The sequence below is a fragment of the Xiphias gladius genome, chromosome 22, assembly GCF_016859285.1.
Source record: "Xiphias gladius isolate SHS-SW01 ecotype Sanya breed wild chromosome 22, ASM1685928v1, whole genome shotgun sequence".
Taxonomy (NCBI): domain Eukaryota; kingdom Metazoa; phylum Chordata; class Actinopteri; order Istiophoriformes; family Xiphiidae; genus Xiphias; species Xiphias gladius.
The window spans coordinates 18112579-18132812 of record NC_053421.1 but is presented as its reverse complement, the minus strand read 5'-3'; the positions used below and the strand labels follow the sequence as shown (position 1 = coordinate 18132812).

The 20234-nt window shown below is 42.2% G+C and overlaps 1 protein-coding gene across 5 annotated transcripts; it reads right to left on the bottom strand.

Moving 5' to 3' along the window:
• Positions 1-522: 522 nt before the first annotated feature.
• Positions 523-19714, bottom strand: zbtb7b (zinc finger and BTB domain containing 7B). 5 transcript variants are annotated; one of them, XM_040116881.1, is made up of 4 exons: positions 19344-19714; positions 17216-17322; positions 1328-2403; positions 523-1190 (listed from the first exon to the last, which is right to left on the bottom strand). In XM_040116881.1, exons 3-4 carry the CDS (start codon positions 2395-2397, stop codon positions 557-559), a joined length of 1704 nt encoding a protein of 567 aa, XP_039972815.1. In that variant the 5' UTR covers positions 2398-2403; positions 17216-17322; positions 19344-19714; the 3' UTR covers positions 523-556. The 5 variants fall into 5 exon arrangements, with proteins under 5 accessions (XP_039972815.1, XP_039972816.1, XP_039972817.1 ...); XM_040116882.1 differs by lacking the exon at positions 19344-19714 and adding an exon at positions 17430-17577; XM_040116883.1 differs by lacking the exon at positions 17216-17322.
• Positions 19715-20234: the final 520 nt, after the last annotated feature.

Here is a 20234-nt window from a genome sequence, read left to right as displayed (position 1 = left end):
TCAATACATTATGTTGTAACTACAATATACATCTTCAAATATCCCTCCATGTTGCAACTCTGCATTTTAGTTTGCATAGTGAAAAGCATTCCAGTAACCACACACTCAACACACACATGTCCAGCTAGAAAAATAAAATCAAATGAAGAAACAAGCTCAAACCTAAAATACATAAAATTAAACAGCAAACGAGAAATAAAATTTAAAAGAAAAAAGGAAATCAAATGCCAAGAGCCAGAAGACAAACATTTAAAATATCTCTGAAAACCCGTTTTCCATTTTTTCCTTTTATTATCATTTAGTTTTGTTTTTTTTAAGCGCTCTCTATATGGGAGCAGCAGGTCATTAGTCCAGCCTCCTGAGTGAGATTTTTTTTTTTTTTTTTTTTTTTTTTTTTTTACTGTGGATGCTTTACCACACACACACACACACACACACACACACACACACACACACACACGCACACACACACGCACACACACACACACACACACGCACACACACACACACACACACACACACACACACACACACACACACACACACACACTTTTAACTATTCCTCTTCCTCTGCTTCCTCATCTCCAATTTCCTCTTCCACTTCGTCTGCCCATCGGTCACGCTGCGCAGCCGGCGAGTGGGTTCCTCCTGGATCTTCTCCCTCCGCCTCTCTGCCCCCTCGCAGCTCCATTCCTCGCAGGAAGAACTCCGGGTAGCCGGCCAGCCTGTGAGCTGGGCCGAGCTGGGCCAGAGCCTGAAAGGCAAGAGAGCGCCCCCTCTCGATGTCACCTGGAAACAGCAGCGGAGGGCCGACACCCGACCCATTCCCACCATCCAGCACCGTGTGGGGGAGAAATGCTGAGGAGTGAGCCTGTGAGGTCAAAGCCTCAAGAGGGTTGGACTGCTCCCTCCTGCCCTCATCCCCTCTCCCATCCTCCAGGAGGTCAGGACCACGCCTGGGCCGGCGTGTGCGCAGCTCCAGGCAGCTGTGTCCCTTGCGGTGACGCTGGAGGTGGTCCTCTCGGGCAAAGGCCTTGTGGCAGAGCGGGCACTCGAAGGGTCGCGCCCCGCTGTGGAGGGACAGGTGGTTTTTGAGGTCGTATGAGTGGAGAAACCTTGCAGGACAGTGGGGGCACGGGTAGGGGCGCTCGCCTGTGTGTTTCCTCATGTGGATCTTCAACTTATCATTCCTAAAGAAGAGACAGAGGGGAAGATGAAGGGTCAAGAGGGGAAGAACAATAGGAGCAAAACATGATTAAAAAATTTCAGTCAGGCCATCATACATCAAACTATTTTGTTTTGTGGAGATTTAAAGAATTTTTGGTACCGGGTGAAACGGACTCCACAGGCAGAGCACTGGAAGGGTTTTTCTCCAGTGTGTGTCCTCATGTGTCGGGGCAGTTTTCCTGCTCCATGGATGATCTTCTGACAGACAGGACACTGCTGGGGCGTCTGAGACTTCCTCTTCCTGCCCCCTCCCATTGCTGACGTTGCCGCTCCTCGCTCATTTACAGAGGTAGGTATGGACGTGCCTACCATCAGCATACCATCATCGCCAAAACCCTCCATGTCATCATCCTCTGACAGCTTGTCATTCAAGGGCACAACAGGAGGTGGGTGGGCTATACGTGGGCGCTCATGCAGCCAGTGAAGGAGCCCTCCGTTTCGTGCGGAAACCCTCCCTGGCTCTCTGATTGACCTGGGGTCTCCATTCTGCCCAGATTTGAGGCGTAGATCCTCCTGTTCAGGGCTGGGCGGCTGGGTAGATGGCAGGGAGTGGACGCTGTCGGATGGCGGCGAAGGGTGCGAGACGGGAGAAGCAGGTGATGGGTTCAAAACCGAGGGGTTGATGTAATGAAGGCCAAGTTTTTTCACCCTCTTTTTGTCTGTTTTTCTTCGGGACCCTTTCTCTACACCACTCTCTCCCTCCAACATCCTCTTGCTAGCTGTGTGTTGGGCTCTCTGCTCCTCTGCCGTCTCCCCCTCTGCCTCCGCCGTCTCCCCCAGTATGTCTCTACAGGCATCAGCCACACACTGGATGCCCAGAAGCTGAGCCCCTCGCAGCACATCTCTCATCCCAGAGCTCGGGATGGTAAGGGTGGCGGTGTAGGCGAACTCCAGCAGGGCATCCAGGGCATCGGGTGCCACGCAGTCCAGCTGGCAAACACTGAAACCTCCTCCTCCCTCGCTGCCCCCCTCCTCTGCCCCAAACAGCCGACGGAAGTATAGACTGACGGCGGCCATTACTGAGCGGTGAGTAGGGTAGCGTGCCCCATGAGAAGTTAGGGTGAGGTCACAAAGGAGCCCTGTCCTCCTCTGGTCATTGAGGTGGGACAAGAGCTCATTGCTGTGCTCCGGGAAGGGGATCCCAATCAGACCGTCCTCTCCTGGAGACATTGCCACCTGCATGAAAGAGAGAGAAGATCAGGTAAGTGGAAGAGCTGAAGTCTGAGCAAATTACAGTTTCGTACCTGAATCAAGTCAAAATCTATCTTTGATTTGGATGAAATCAGATTTGTTTTCTAAAAAATTTGCATTAATATCATTACTATATCTTTGCAGTTTCGAAGAATCACAGTTTACCCTTCAGCTGAGCCAAACTTCAGTAGCGTGACTGACACAGGGAGTTCTCTTTCACGTCAGGGACAATTTAAACCAGGCTTAGCAACAACTCTCTCCCCTTATCCTCCCGTTCTCATCCCCCCCTTACTTTCTCTCCAGATTACTAAATCAGGAGGCAGCGATTTTGGCCAGTGAGATGGGGGGTTGGGGCATCAGAGGAAGAATGCAAAGGAGAGGTCAGAGCCAGCAGGAGAGGCAAAATATAAGAGCAAGAAGAAGAAGGAATACTCATCGGAGCAGGGGAGATGTAAAACAAAATGACTGAAAGCTACAACGCGGAAAGGATGAAGGATTATACAGCACAATGTACTGTAGGTGGTGTAACCGAAGGGCAGTTAGGTTAATTCCTGTGTGAAACCTTTATAGCATTAGCTGTTTGATCAAAATAACTGGAGAAGAAAGAGAGGGACTAATGGAAAAGGAAGAGAAGAAAGACAAGCATGTGAGGGAGAGGGAGGAAGTGACAGGCTAGAGTGGGTGAAAGGGGGGGGGGAGTACCAGTGAAAGAATGAGGAAGGAAAAAAAACAGCAATAGAAGTATTACAACCTTTATGAGGACTGGAATAAATGTACGCCACTTACAAATGTTTAAAAAATGGATGTGCAGCACAGACAGTACAGTCAGTTGTTTTGTTTTTTTCCCCCGTTTATCTTAGCTCACTCTTTGCGCAATAAACTTAATCGACACAGAGGTTTTAGTGGTGGGTTGAAGTTAAAATGTCCAAATGCAAGTCGAATAGGGACGATAACTTTCTTTATCTCTCTTTGTGAGATGTAACAAGGCTTGCTGGTAATAAGACCCAAGAAACTCCCTTCTTTGGCTCCCTAAGCTCACACCTCACCCGGTCCACAGTACACCTGCTCAACAATATGTCTCAGACACCTGAGCAGACCAGATTTTCCACAAACAACTCACCCTCCAGATTCCCCCTCCCTGCCCTTCATCTCCCTCCCATAGCAACTGGCAGCCCCCTGGCCGTCCAATAACAGTGTTCACACAGTGCCCAGAGGGCTCTGCACATCGAAGGCACATCCACCTGACTAACCTGCTCCAAAACACACCCTATTAAATACACACGCGAAGGCACAGGAGCACACACTTGCAACATGCACAGATACACACATTGCGTGCCAATCTGTGGCTCCCCCCACCCACTATTGTTGGATTTAACCTGTTACGTTATGATCTTAACGCTACCCTTTTAAAAAATCTTACAAATGTACTCCACCCTTATGGCAGCAAAATAAAGAAAACAATAAAAAAAAGTAGAAATACAACCAATTATAAAAGCACTTATCAAGGACTTGGCAACACTTTTATGCAGCTCAAACTTTTTGATCCTTCCCATCACTCAAATCAAAATCAAACCGTCCCATTATCATCCAAGGACGAGCTACAGCACCTGGAGGTTAAATCAAATGTTAATCCTACCTTCCCCGTCTTTATAGGCATGGGCACAGTCAGTTGAAGGCGAGGCAGTGTGTGTCTCACGGCATCCATCTTTGACTGAGTCGTCTCCCTCACTTAACTTCTGTCTGTCTTTGAAAACCACTTTTTTGTTTCCTATTTCCTTCTACCCTTAGATGTGTAACTTAAAGGTATGATGTCTTTGTCAGAAGTCGGGGTTAAGCGTTCATCCTTGGGGATGTCTACCTCTTTCGCACATTCTGTCACTCACTCTCCTTCCTGCTGTATCAAAAGAGGGTGCACGGTGACGAAGATAGATTCAGAGATACCCCTCCCCCCCAGGTCGCCTACGCGCCCCCTCTCTCCAAAACCCAACGGCCCATTTTCCGAACACTTTCCGATAAACAGCATCTCCTCGTCGACCTCTCCCTGTTCAGAGGGCGGGAAACAGGTAGAGGGGTGATAGTGTGTCTAGGGTCATGGTGGGACTGTGGATGAGGTAGAATGAATAACCTCCGGTCTTCAGACCACGCACATTCGTTCAACTGGTTTGGCAGGAAGGAAACCAGCACATGTAATGAAACACCTCAGAAATACTAATATATTTTATTTTACTCAACTCAAAAAACGTCAAAATTGAACAACCATGTAAGAACCAAAATCATATTGGCATTATGAGTCATATTACACCCAGAGACAAACAATCAGGTAGGTGCAATATGAGAGTTAAATCATATTACAGTGTACTACAGGGAGGGTGAGGTGCAGAAAACTCTTCCTTTGAAACAAAGGCTTGCTAAACATCCCTGACTACTTGTGATAAAACAGCTCAACCTCTACAACAGATATTTACCGTTGTTTTTCAAGCCAAAGCATTTTTATAGGAGTTATCTCTTCTGCTTGAGGCAACAAAGACAGCATGTGTTGGGGAAAGTACTGATACAGAAAAAGGGAGGAAGTTAAGGGGTATATGTTTGCTTTGTCTTCTGCGCACACAGACATCTTTTTTTTTTTTTAATTTACATCGTACTAGAGCTGTAACTACATGTTGATTAATCCATTAGTCAATTGACAAAAAGATACCAGCAACTATTTTGATGATGGATTAATAATTTAAGCCATTTTCAAGCAACGATGCCAAACATTATCTGATTTCTGATTCTTAAATGTGAGGATTCTCTTCTTTTCTGTATTTTATAATCAGTGTAAACTGAATATCTTTGGGTTTTGGACTGTGGGTTGGACAAATCATGACATATGAAGACGTCACACCTCAGCCCTTGGGAACTTGTGATTGGTATTTTTGGCCATTTTCTGATGTTTCAGAAACCAAACATTCAATCAAGAAAATATTCTGTACTTTAATTACAATAACTGTTAGTTGCAGATATACATCATACACAGATGTATAATCATGTCCTATATACATAATAACATTGTATGTGGAAAAAGCATCATGGATGGAAAAAAGCCTCCATTGTAAACTCAATTCCCTAAGTCTCTGTAGGACAAAGTTTAAATGTATCCTTTAACCTTGTATTTATACATTTTGTCTCATTTTAAGTAGACGTGATAACAGACCTGAGTGTCATATTAAATACCACTGTCGTAGACAATCATTGTTTAAATGCATCCACAAGAAAACGGGATTGTTGCTAATAATTATTATGTGCATAAATACACAATATATCATGTTTTTCCCAATTTCTGAAATGCCTTCAACGAGCGAAAAGTCACTGAAATCCAAAAACCAGAAATCTTTAATAAAGCAGTGCAGAAAAGCGAGACACAAAGAGCATTTAGGAGGAGCACACAACGCACATTAAATTTCCGGCACAGGGGAGAGAAAAAAAAAAAAAAAACATCATGGGTGGTTGGTGGTTCAAGCTTGTTATTTTAGGCATTTTTTTAGAATGAAGACGTATTCGGAAAATAATAAGATTGCAAAGAAGTTGCAATGATTCCCCATCAATTTTCTGTTGGTCTCTCTGTGAGTCACTTAATACTGACACATCATGATATGCAAAAAACACAAAAACTGCAACCTGTTTTTATCCCCCCCTTCTCCTTCCTTGTCACCTTGTTTCTGTTTTTTGCTGCTAACCAAGGACATGTCTGCATAAGTTGCTGAGTCTTGCAACACATTCTAACTAATGTTAAAACAGCCCACAGGCAGATACCACAAACACATTTGGTCTTGTCACAAAATAATAATGTTAGTTCACAAGCACCTATTCAACTATTGTCATAAATTTTAATTACTGTCATTTTAAGTTTATTTGTGTTAATTAGGATTAAAGTCAAATAACTGATATCACTGTTTGTTTTTGAGTGTGTTATTTAAAGTCATTATTATTCTTGCCAAAACATAAAACCACAAAAAATGCTTACTGAAAGTATTTCAAGTCTCAAAAATCTGCCAGGTTTTCACTTTTTATGCACTTAATGCTACAGATGTTAAGATGTTATCCTTCCAACAATAGTCTCTTATCTCTTTCTCTGTTTTTTGTTCTCACCTCCCACTCTTTATGTCGACGGTGGAGGAACCTCCTCTGCAACTCTACGGTTTCCTCATCCCTTGCTTTCATTATGTGCACACTCTTCCTCTCTCTTAACAATGAGGATTTATTTGTTAGTTAGTTTTAACATTGCCTACGATGTCAAGATTTTTTAAACATTTCTTCTTTTTTTATTAAATCAAACTACCAGAGCTGCATGTCATAAACATAAAGCTATGACTTAACTGTACGACGAGACCATTAAGTAAAGCAAAAATCAAATGCAAGACGTTTAGAAGAGAATATGCCGAGGGTTCGTTTTTACTGAAGAGGAAATGGAAACTTAAATTCACCATTGGTGTCCAGTACTAGTACCATGACTTAGTACAACCCCTAAAAAACAAAGGAGACTAGTTTGTTAGGAGGCCAGGAAAATGACAGCTGCAGGACTGACCAAACCTGCACACAAAGATTTATTCTTCATTATAAAAGCAGGTTATAGTACCCATCCAATGTCTATATCACAAAATCCCACTGTACACACTAAAAGAGTGTGTGATGACTAGAACTCATACTGTTAGTATTATTTTTATGGCTCTTATTTTCCGTTAAAGGCTGTAAGTTTTCCCAGTCCACCTCAATTATATCAGGCTCCAGCGCTAAGGGGGAAAATATGACTTTATACTGTTCACAGAAAACTGTGGCTGAGAGGGAGAAGGAGAAAATGCTTTTATGAATTCTGATGTCAGATGTTTTCCAAAGTGCCTGTGGATGTGTGTGTTTGTGACTCTCTGTATGTGTGTGTATCTGAATACGAGTTTGTGTATGTGGATACTTAAATGACCAAAGGGAAATAATATGGATAATTCTTAACACTTTAACAAAGTCAAAAATTGAAATTAAATGTAAAAGCTAAGATAATAAAAATTTGTAAGTGGACTTATAACAAAATTTTGCAACACTGTCAACTGTTTTTATGCCCAAAATGCTATGTTGTATAATCCCTCTATCGGGATAAATTTCTAAACAGCTCAGATCATTTTTAAAATATACTTTTTACAATAAACTGCGCACAAATAAGGAGCAGTTGTCCATTCTGTACAGTAAAGGAAACACTCCTACATGCACACACACTCTGACACAGTCACATACACACGTCTACAGGTGTTTTCATTCAGATGAAATCCCGTACTTGAGATGTTATTCATAACCGCAGCATAACAAATGAAGATGCTAAACAACCACTACTGCACAAGAAAAAAAGAAAAAAAGAAAAAAAAAAAAAAAAAAAAACAGCCAAACATGGAAAGTAAGATTCAAGTTCATACCGTTTCTCCTCCACAACACTCGTCTTCCTCTCACCACTTCTCTTCTCTGGGACAGAGAGATTTTGAGGGTTAAGCAAGACAAAATTTTCAACCTCTCTTTTCGCCTCACTTAGTTGGGGTAGCGAGTGGCGTGTGGTACTGGGACACCTTCTCTGAGGAAGAGTAGGGGAGGAGGAAACGGGGATGAGAAGAGATGAGAGTACACACAAGTCTGCCAAACCAAAACTGCTGCTTTCAGCCCAGCAGAGCCCTCTCTCAGGACTATCTGAGTGCAAAACCTTCACACTGAAGGAACGATTATGTGCAAAACTACACACTACTACACACAAAACTGACACATCCGGGTCCTCTAATAATACAGCTCATCTCAGTTGGGTAGTAAAACACAAGCTCCACCCGCTCTATGTCCCAACAGTTCCCTCCGGACCGAACATTTGCATCCCGCCAGGAGATATAGAAACAGATGCAACCAGGTAGAATTTGAATTGGCATTTGAATTTGTCAGCGACAAGACATGATAATTAAAATGATCGTACCCTGCCATGACTTGACTGCGTACAAATTTTAAAAAAAAAAAGAAGAAGAAAAAAGAGAAAAGTCCATTCAGCTGGTGTTACTCAGCAGAAGTTTGTTCTGCCTTTTACTCAAGAAAGCCCCGGCAATCAAGTCCCCTCTGTCCTTACTGTAACTGGGGCATAATGGCTTTGTGTATGTATGTATGTGTGTGTGTTTGTGTGTTTGTGTGTTTGTATGTGTGTGTGTGTGTGTGGACGCATGCGCACATTGTGGTCTCAGTTCCAAGAACACATTACATTATTCATTTGGCTGGCAGAGCGGAGGCCCTTATCCCCTCGCCCTCCCACACCACAACACTCCAGTGCAAGCTACAACAGCAGCCAGTTTGCATGCCAGACCTGAACACCAGTGTGGATCTGCTGGAGGATTATCAGCTTATCAACACATGGCACAAGACATTTGGGTGCACATATATGAGCTGTCCCATAATATTAACCAGCTTTCCTGAAATTATGTTTAGAAAAGTGACCTTTTTTACAGCTAACATCTACATGTAGGGACTGGGCATCGCTGACAACATCAAATATCTCAGTAACTTTAAGTAAATACCTTAAAATTACTTATGCAACAATATGTTGTTAATGGCCACTGGGGATTTTCAGAAGATATTTGCACACAACAAGATATTAGTCGTCATTTTACTCAGCTAGAACAGTCAAATAACTTAAATAACAACAGAATAAAATAGTATTTAATTGTAATTCAGTCTAATAATAATAATAATAATAGGAAAACACAGAATACATGACATGTAGCCCCATATTCCAATACAGTATATTGACTATATGGATATATACTTTGGCTTGTGTGGTGCCCAAACCCCTACCAATTAATACTTTTCTGCAGTTTATTTGACCCAGATATTACGACTAAAATTAAACACGCATGGAGATAAATGAGCTGTTGTTTTATATAGTTTCTTTTTTTGTGCGACTTTTGAGCATCATAATATTCCTTGGTGATTTGCCACTGCCATTAATCCTTGTGTATTTAAACTCTTTCTAATACTGTCATATGTATTTTTGGATTGTTTTTGTGTGTGTAAATGAATTGTTAATGTGAAATTGTTTTTGAAAACTTGCTTGCCTCAAAATGCCCCTTGAGGTACAAATAAAATATTTTGAGTTTTGAGGGTTTTTTTTCAAATTACAAAGTGGGATGATACATTAAAATCGTCGATTAAAGATTTTTTAAAATGAAAATATATGAAAAAAAATATGAAACTATTCGTTATTTACAACTTTTTAATTCTCGAGAAACCTACTGTTAACACTCTAAAACTGATGATTCAAAGTAATACCCCAAATATTTCCCTATATAAATGACAAAAACTTATTTTTAATGTTTTTTTTTCTGAAATGAGTGTAATGTGCAACATTGCTGCATTTGCCACAGTGAAAGGAGGAAAGAGCAGGCGCAACCTCAATCAATCTGAGGTTGGAAAGAGGAAAACGGTCTGAGATTTGCCAAGAGACAACAAAAGGAACATAAGGTAGGTATGTTTTCTAAAAACACACATGTTCTTAGAAATCACACAAGAAAAAGCGGGCATGGGGGAGGAGGAACACATGAGAGTTAGTGAGTAAGTGAGCGTGTAAGTGAGTGAGTGAGTGAGTGAGTGAGTGAATGGAGAGTGGGTGTTGAGATACTCTGAAAGATAAAACAGAAGAGGGGAGGTTAAGACAGGAAAATGTAGTCCCAGCCTCACACAATCCGTGTTAGCAAGGAGACATGAAACAAGAGTAGAGAGAGTTAAGTTACAAGGGGGAGAGGAAGGGGGTTGGCAGAAAAAGAGAAGGGAGAAGAGCCGTGACATGATGACTGGGAGATAAACAGAGCGATCAAGCAAGAGGTGAACACATGCACACAGCCACAGGAAGTAGCAAGAGTCCTTGCAGGTGTGTGCGTTTGTGTGTGGGTGTGTGTGTGTGCATGTGTTTGTGTGTGTTTGTGCAGATGTCTGAGGGAGACAGCCACCTCTATCATTAGTATCACCAAAAGGGAGTTTCAACCTAAGATGGAGAACACACAGATGTGAGAGAGAAGGCTTGCTGACAGAGTGGTTTCACACTTTACTCTCCCTCTCTCTGAGATCCTTATCTGGTCAGTTTCTACCCCTAACACTCTACACTGTTTGTGTGTGTGTGAACGCTGGAGTGACAAGGTGTGTGGGTGAATCACATACAACACCATGCCTCAATTAATATGCAAGAGCAAGAGATAAAAAATTTTTGTACGTGTGGTTTTAATGATGTTTATACTTCTGATGAGCTCATTTGAGTGGATAAAGTTGTTGAACGTTTCCTCTGAGAGTACAACCACTGATTGCATTGTATGTGAAATGAATCAAAACAATGAAAATGGTGATAAATTATCATCACAGTCAAGCACGTAGTAATCTATCAGCATACTTGCTGTAACTCAGCGGGGGTGTTTTAACATCGGTCCATGGTGCAAACAAATGAGGTGTGTAGGTGTGATCGTGGAGAAGAACACCAAGCGCAGTAACCTAGGGTATAATCATTTTCGAGTTTGCAGCTTTTCATTGAGTATTCACATGGAGAGTCAACAAAATTAATCAATTGCATATAAAGTTCTTGACTGCATTTGTGGTAGGTACAGTAGGAATGTTCATTAGCAATTTGAAAAGTCTCTTTCCAATCAGACTTTCTATTAAGGTCCTTATGAGACTACTTCGAAATCTGTGCTAAGAAAGCAATAATAATATTAAATAATCATTATTTTCAAATACATTTTTAATCCTCTTTTCCTTAAGCTATGAAACTAAATTAAACTTCCGTCTAAAAGACACCAGAAACGAAATATTTAGCTTTACTGTTCCTTTTTAAATACTTTTTTTTTTTGTGTACGTAGGGTGATATTACAGGGTATATTTTTTGGGTATGCATTATGTAAAAAGCTGCAAAGCGAAATGTTCTGATCTGTTGTCATTATATACAAGTGCATTAAAAATGTTTGGATTCTAAAAAAAAAAAATTTGATCAATACTTTATATGCAAAAAAATAATTATCAATGGATTTTACACATCTACCCATAAACTGTGAAGACTTTTATGTACGTAAGTGTATGCGTGTGTGTGTTTGAATTATATTGTCAGTTGCCACAATCTAATTCAGTGGCTCTATAATTAATAGTATTTTTAATATTAATATTTTAAACATTTAAACAAAAAATAATAAATTACTCACCAATAAAAATTGCCCTGTTGTCTCGTTCACCCAGGTTGGATGAAACACTTAACATAACGCAGTGTTACACACCACCTAAGAACACCACAGGCTGTGGCTCCAAAACTGACTGTAAAAATTCATCAACAACTCAACCAAAAACTCTGAATGATAAGCTTCACAAAAACAGCTCAAGCTAAAACATTATTTAGGTTTTTTTTCCCTCCTAGACACTGAAAATCTATGAACGTATGTTTATGCATGTTTATGTGTCGATTACTGTAGGTGTACCCGTGTCTGCACGTCTGTGTGGGTAAATCTTGAGAAGGTTGGAGGATACGAGTCTCTGTAGGTGGGTGCTGGGTGGGTGATCAGTACGTGTTTATGTAGTGTATTCAAGTGAACTGTCGTAACTGAATATATTCATGCAAAGAACAAATAAAGGAAATAAAAATGCACTCAATGTAAGCGAAAATGACTTCCACCAAAGAAAAATACGATGTAGGCCACAAAAAACAACAGAATCCGTTTATAAACTGAACCTTTTAGTCTGCATATATCTGTTGATAAGAACAGCTGTTTAGACACATAATAATGTTACTGTGCATAAGTGTGTGTCGATTACATTAAGTTGCCACATCACTGGGAGGGTCTCAACAACTGCTGTTCTCCCACACAAATGACCTCCCATTTTAGAGGAAGATGTTGCAAAAGCACTGGACACACACACACACACACACACACACACACACACACACAAAAGAGAAATGTCGCAAAACTAACTGATCCTGATCAGTTTCCTCTTCCTGTGCTCAGTAAAGATGGTCGACCACTAGAACAGATGCAGAGATAAATGGAAGACAAACTAACACATAGATTAACAAGAAAAAACAACTCTGAGAGAGATTAAGCAAAAAAAAACAAACCGAAAAAGGAAACGTATGAATATTCTCTTATAAAGAAGTAGAGAGAAAGAACAAGACAATTAGAGGAGTGAAAGATGTGTCACCTTCCTGATAAATCAGCTTAGCGGCATGGCAATGATACAGGGAGGGGAGGAGACTGTTTGTTTTTACTGTAACTACAATCCATGAATTACATCAGAACTTCAGAATAACTTCAGGGAGGGACTTTTGGTCCAGCTGACTGGTGCACAACTGCATCACCCGCTGCTCTGGTGTCAAAAAATTCAGTAACCAAACAACTGCGTGAGCGCAAGAACGATGAAAAAAACACGAGGTTAAACTAACAGATACCTCTTCTTTTCTTGGTGGACGTCTCGACAAAAATATCAGCTGTTTTCCATCTGTCGCAGTGTGAATAACGGCGGTCCAATGAGCATTTCTTTAGGCGGAGAAGAAGGGATATGAAAAAAAAGTGCTTTATTAAAGAAGTTTGGTCCAAAATATGAACTTCCCGATGCGTCACGTGTCCTTTCTGCAACAATAATGGTTTGTTTTTTCAATATGAACAAAACAAAAGTGATTTTATTTTTCCAAAAGGGATGGTGTGCAGCGTTTTGGAATTTAAGCTACCGGAGTTCCCCTTTGAACACCACATACAAAAGGGGTCAGTTTCAGCATCAATTACTCCCTTCATCTGCTCATGTTTGGGTGTTTATTCTCACTTTCCCTGAAGTGTTGTCTCAATGTACCTATTTATGATAACCGCCCGCTCAATATGTACAGAAACAATTGCACTGTTACTAGAAGAGCTGAATCATGATCACTCCGTCACCCTTTAGCTTTTTCTCATGCTTTTTTTTCCCTCTTTCTTCTCTGACTCTTTACAAGAAGAAGAGTCACGGCCACCTGCTGCTTGGTTAATGCTGGCTGGCGTGGGCTGTGAGGCTGGTGGTCGAGAGCGAGGGAGGGCTGTCAAATGCTACAGAAACTCATGACTGAAAAGAGGAAATGGCAGATACATAACTTCCTCTATTGACACAGATCAAGTGGGGGCAAGACTCAACTGTAGTAGCAACAGACTGGATTACGGACACCATGTAGTCACTCCTGTGCCATTACTGCCTCAATGTGGAGAAAGATCCGCCATATATGGTGAAAACGCCTTTGTCCAGAGGTCAAAGGCTATGGTCATGCCTTTTTAAGTAAAGGGGACTTCCAGTCATAAGTTACAGCCGTAAGTTTATTTTAAGAACTTCATGAAAATAAACCATTGAATTAAATATTTTCTTCTTTACACGTGAAGTCCAATTTCTTGCGTAGGGTGACACATAAGTGCAGAGGTGTAATTCCTCTTTATTCGTTTTATGAACAAAAATCGAAATAAGAATAGGAAATCGAGTGATTTTCTCAGAATGATACACGTTGTGTGTGTGTGTGTGTGTGTGGGGGGGGGTTACACCTGAGAAAAAGGATGAGACACCTTCAAATATTAGGGGCAAAGGGCGAAACCTTTACTTTTGTCAACCCCCACTCTCCCTCCCCCACCCACTCTCTCTCTGACTCCCCACCTTCCTCCCACTGAGTCGGTTTGTATGAAACTGAAAGACCCATGTCTGAAAAGGGGGAATTTATATGGGCTCACATGCCCTAATTAAAGCATTTCCTGGAACTGTGTGCATGCATGTATACGCATGTGTCTGTATGTATGCATGCGTTGGAGTGTGTGTGTGTGTGTGTGTGTGTGTGTGTTCCTCATCTGACAGACCACTCAATGTCACTTCCCCCCTACCCACCAATTCACAAACACATGGTAGTCACCAGTCACACTCCAGCAAAGCCCTGGTCACATGATTTGTCATACCAACTTGCCCACCACACACCCACACACACACACACACACACACACACACACACACACACACACACACACACACACACACACACACACACACACACACACAAGATTCGAGTTGAAATATGAGTGTCAATAACTATATGTAACACTGCTTTTATAAATCATTTTTCATACCTAAATATCCTCCGAAGAGAGGACTGTACACCATTGCATGAGACTGTCATCATTTACATGCTTTAAATTTGTCTAAGTATTTTAAAATGCAGTTTAGCAGGATAAATGCAGGATTTTGTTTGTTTTAGAACTGAAATCTGTATTGATTTAATTAATATATCGTTATCAAATTAATCTGCATGCTGGAGTGAGTTGAAAAACGTAAAAAAGTGCAAAAGTGCACTTTATACCACATAAATTTTGATTTTGGTTGGTCCGGTCTAGCTGACAACACCAGTGAAACACTCAATATATTCTTCAGAGGCGTTTGTATAAGATTTGTATCATAGGGTACACACTTTTGAGTAGGTCGGTGATAATTTGAACAAAGGAATTTCACAAATATGTATTCCTTAATGTGGTTTGTTGTTGCTATTTGAGGTCCATTTTTGAGTCGCACACAGGGAAATACATTTATTTTTTGAGTAGTGGTTTTCTTTGGCTGAGTATTACAATTTCTACTACGGTTGTACTATACCCTAATAAAGTGTATTATTTGTTACAGAAAACAGAAATTGTGCTTTGAGTTAGTGAAAAACGTAATAACATCCATGGCAGATTTACAGATATTTTTTTTTTCCGAGCTGTGTAATTGCAGGTTTTTAAATTTGCTAGCATAATGTTTGCCTTAGGCATGAAGAAGCTGTTCATGTGTCCTCTGCTGTGTAATTTAGTCTACTGTTATAGTATTGTCAATAAGACTGTAAAGCTTCGCAAAAGCAGCGTTGCTTTGTGCTTAACATCCAATATAATAAAAATCTACAAATATCATAAGCCTGTTTTAAACAGATGAGTTTATTTTTGGCATCATTCCTGAGCCATCTTTAAAAGCCGATCACAGTTATAGAGTCGACAGACCACAGAGGAATTAACCTCCAGGTTGCCCATAAAATATTTAACTGTTTGACCACTCTATTCAGCTCATATTGTTTATCCAAGGATAAGGAATATTTTCAAGAATCCCCACCTCTATAAGAGGAGCCCCTCCCACCCATCGGTACTTAATGAGGTTTGACCCCCACAGCGTCTTGTTTGTAGTGTAAACTGTGTCAGAGGAGCCAAAAATATGACAGGCTCAATAAAACGGATACACATCTGGCCGTTCTGGTTGATTTTTATGAGAGAAAGTAGTCTGGCCCTATTCTAAGTACATCTAGTAGTTTATTTTTATTTCTCAGAGACACGCTGGGTGGAGCCGGGTGTATGAGCATAAATGGATCTCAAATTATCTCAGTCTGTTTTCAGTCATTTAGGAATTACTGAACTGTTGTCATCCATGACCGTATGAATATGCACTGAAACACTATGGCTGGCCTTGCTCTTAGGAAATATTGATTGGGTTTGTGACTGACGTCCAATTTCATCACTTCAGTACATAATATATTCATGTTTACATTGCCTGGTCACTCTTTGAAATTTTTAGCGCATAAAAACATGAAGTTAAAACTGCTTCTCAAACGCAACACCTGACACTCGATTTCTGATTCAGATCTGTGCCTGCAGGGAAAGTTGATTAACATTAATTTAACATATAGCTTTAGCAAGCAAATAAAAAGAAAGAAAAAAAAAAAAAAAGAATTTCAATTTAAATTAATCATATTTTGTGAACAATTAGACCAATACGTGTCACACTGTATCTGTTCCAACCATCACCCTACTGTTTAGGCTCCTCATAGTTACTGTAATGAAACTCGGACCCTTACCCAAAAGCAACGTTAACATGCCCCAGTATGCTTCAAACAAAGTGTCTGTCAAATCCTTAAAAAGCTCCTGAAACCCCTCTCACCACACACCTCCCCAGTGTCAGTATTAAGAGGGCTTCGACCCAGAATTTCTGTAACCATCCGAAACTGACAGTCACACCCACTTCACACGGTTATTAACCATTCTTCTTCTGAATCATTCTTCACATAACAATTTCTGTCACTTCTTGTGTGTACAATCAAGCGCAACACCATGCATGAACAGAGATGGTCCAAAAGTGTGCGCTGTTATCCCCATTTGTCTCAGGCATTTCGCCACCTGTGAATGTGGCCGTGTTAAGGCGCCAGTATACTGCAGGGCTTGTTGCGTGGTTGAATAAAACCTCCTCCTATGACATCTTTCCAAAACCGTCAATCCGACATTCAAACCAACTGCACCCAGCGATCGGATAGATGAGTGGAGCTTGAACTTCTCTCTGTAGCTTTTTTCATTCATTACACAGGCAGCTCTGTCAAATTTCATGTTTACACACGAGAGCAGCACTAAGAGTGTCTTCCAGGGGAGAAAACGTGCACCGTTACCCCCATTTTTAAATGGTTATCTAGTTTCGGCACTCTCTATGACGACCACCTTTTCACCTCCACCTCCAAGTGAAGCTCTTTGGAACAACTATAAACACATTTGCCTTTTGACGTGTTTGCACCACACTTCGCACGAACTAATTTGTTTGAAGCATACTGAATCCTTAGAATTAAGATAATCTTTGTCCTGTTGAACATCTATGGGTTGACATATTTTGAGAAAACGGGGCGCTTACCAAAAAGGTTGACAGCATAAGCAAAAATGTGTTGGAAGGGGGGAGGGACTGATCCTGAGACTTATGGTGTAATATGTAATATATGGTGTGAGATTCCTACCTCCAGTCCATAAACCCAGGAGAAGATGGGAGCCTGCTTTCTGGGTCTCTCGCTCACCCCCCTTCCTCTTTGGTTCGTTGCTCAGAGGTTCAGCAGAGGTCATACACCTGAGGGAAAAGCCAATGAAGTAATAATAATAATAATAAAAAAAATCAATCTGAATTAATTTGAGTATTAATCCTCCCAAAGGGGGGGCTAAAAGTTGGAGACCTACCAAGTGTGAACAGAGGTGGGAGGCGTGATGAAATAATATCAAGAAAATACAAAGTGCTGAATGACTGAGATGCGTGTTTTCTTTTCTTTAGTAAAATAGGTTAGAGTTCGATACAGTGCATGTGGATGAACACACACACTCCCACAGGCCATCATATGATGCATCAGATGTAATTTTGGGTGGAGTGGGGGGTTCTTTTTAAAAAAAAAAAAAAGAAAAAAAGAAAGAAAAAGACGCTGATAGAAACCAACCGCTTCCTACTTTGACTTCTTATGAAAAGAAGCTCTCCAACAGTCAGTAAGGTTGGGAAAGCCCACACACACACACACACACACACACACACACACACACACACACACACACACACACACACACACACACACACTCACTCACTCACACACTCACTCACACACACACCTCTTGAGATGAAAATGATTACTAACATACTGTACAGAGGTGATCGCATGTGCATTTTTATGATTTCCAAGGCCCTCTGAGAAATATTCAAAAGATGTTTTAAAGCAAAAAAATATTAATATGTCTGCAGATTCAGACTAGATACACGATGATGAAGTGGCAGAGGGAAACAGACGTATATCAGCCGTAAGAAAGAGGCAGGCCTGTAGAAAACAGAGCAGGATGGAGGTTATGTCAGGACAGCAAGAACGGGGGATGAAGCACAGATGTTTAATTATGTTGCAGACAAAGTTAGGGCAAACAGAGCTGGCATTAAGAATTTATTTCAAAACCCTGATGGCTCTCCCATGTGTGGGAAACCATCCAAGTATGAGAGAGCATTAGAAAAGTCCACTCACTTGATGGTGGTATGTAACCCTGGCACACTGGCAATAAAACACTGAGACAAAAAGAAAACAGAAACGATCCAGGCTCTCTCCTCTCTAAACTTTTCTTCTGTTCAGTCACAAGCTCGCCCACAACTAGAGGCCGTAGACGATGTGTCAGCCTCCCACTTGAGGTCTCTGAGACTTGATTGGTGAGCCAGAAAACAAAAGGAAGAAAAAAAAATAATAAAAAAAATTCGACAACACCTGAGCCTAGAAGGCATAAGGCATTAAGTACCTGCACGGACGCCTTAAAGATTTAACCAAACAGCCTGTGCCCAAGACAGGGAAACCGCACTCGAGCCAGTTGAGCTTGTTAGGCCGGTCTGTCAGAGGGGCGAGTCAGCTACACATCTACCTCTGTAATGACACAGACTAAAGCCCACTGGCATAGGTAGGCAGAAGCCTTAACCTAACATTACAGCATGAGCACACCATATTGAAACACGGGATAGTGCCGGGATTAAAATAAAACACTGGGTGCGCCATGGGGAGGATGATGATAATGATAATGATGATTAACAGACCACTGGAGGGAGATCGTTTAGGTGCGAGAGCCTAAAGCCAACACTAGCGCCACTGCGCTGCGTGCCCATGAGAAGCGGAGAGGCAGGTAATGTGCGTGAGAGCAGGTCGGGTTTTGGATGTCAGCCGGTGTTCTCGGCTATAATTAGCAGCCCAGTCTCCAGAAGTGTACCCGCCGACCCCGCTGCTTCTCTCCCTCACCTGACCGCGCACAGACGCGCATATCAAAACAGCGGCTGCAGCACCTGCTCCAGAGAACAACACGCACAGCCTAGGTTTCATTTGGTGCATTTTGAAAAGACAAGCCCAAACGCGCCCTGGTTGTATTATAAGGAGGAATAAATGTCGATGGGAGTTACCGAATACGCGTGACGTTGATAGTCCTCCCGTGACCCCGATCAGAACCGGTAGGGAGGGAGGAGGGAGACTATAGATTGAGGCAAGCCGGTGTTGTTATGGCAAACAGACATGTCACCTAAACCCCATTTAACTTGTAGATGTGTCGCACTTTACAGTCATTTCGAGAGCAGTCAGGTGAAGCAGTTACCTGAGTGCCGGTGTGGCACCTGTCCGGACTCGTCGCCTCCCACCTGACCGGCCTCCACACTTCCTGGATTTTTCCGTCCCACCCTGCCTACTTCTTCTACTTCTTCTTCTTCTTCTTCTTGTTCTTCTTCTTCTTTTTTTAATCCTCCCAGATCGCGTCTTCTCTTCTCCACCGCTCCCGCCGACCTCGGATCGACACCCGGGAGCTTTTATTCTTCGCCAAACCTTGCGTCGGCGTTTTTCTGCTCGGTCCTCTCCGCTCCTCTTCTCTGCAGACCGCCGGCTCTCAGGGCTGCTCTGACCCCCCTGTCTGCTGCCTCCGCTGGCCCACTCCGACTCCCAGCTCCTCCTTTCTGAGAACCAGGAAGCGGCTTGCCCTACTTACACCCAGTCGCGGATTGGCTCTGGCAGGGCTGGAGAAGAGACCGCCGGGGTGGGCAGGGCACAGGGGAGGGACGGCCGGGAGCGAGGGAGAAGGGGGGGTGTGTGGGGGGGGTGCGATAGGCCAGCTGCAGTGTCTGTTGCGGCGTCGGTGGCGGAGGGAGGAGAGAGGTGGGCAGGTTTGGAGAGCCCGCTCCTCCTCCTCCTTTCCTCTGGGCATCACCGCGCAAAGGTGGGTAGAGTAGAGTGGCCAACCGCAGGCAGCGAAAGCGGATTGAAGGGTATCTGCCTGTTGCTTACCTGAAAGCATTTTCAATCGAAATAGACTTAGTGTCCCCTCCCCCCTCCTCATTAGTCAGCAAAATTCCCTTGAAAGCCATCTGGAAGTGACCACGGATGGAGAGAGGTCCGGCCCTACAGATACCTTCTCCAAACAAGTGTCTTGCAGGTGACTCAAGTTAAACGGAACCTATTATGATAAATGAAACTCACAGAGGATGTGTCACATCCA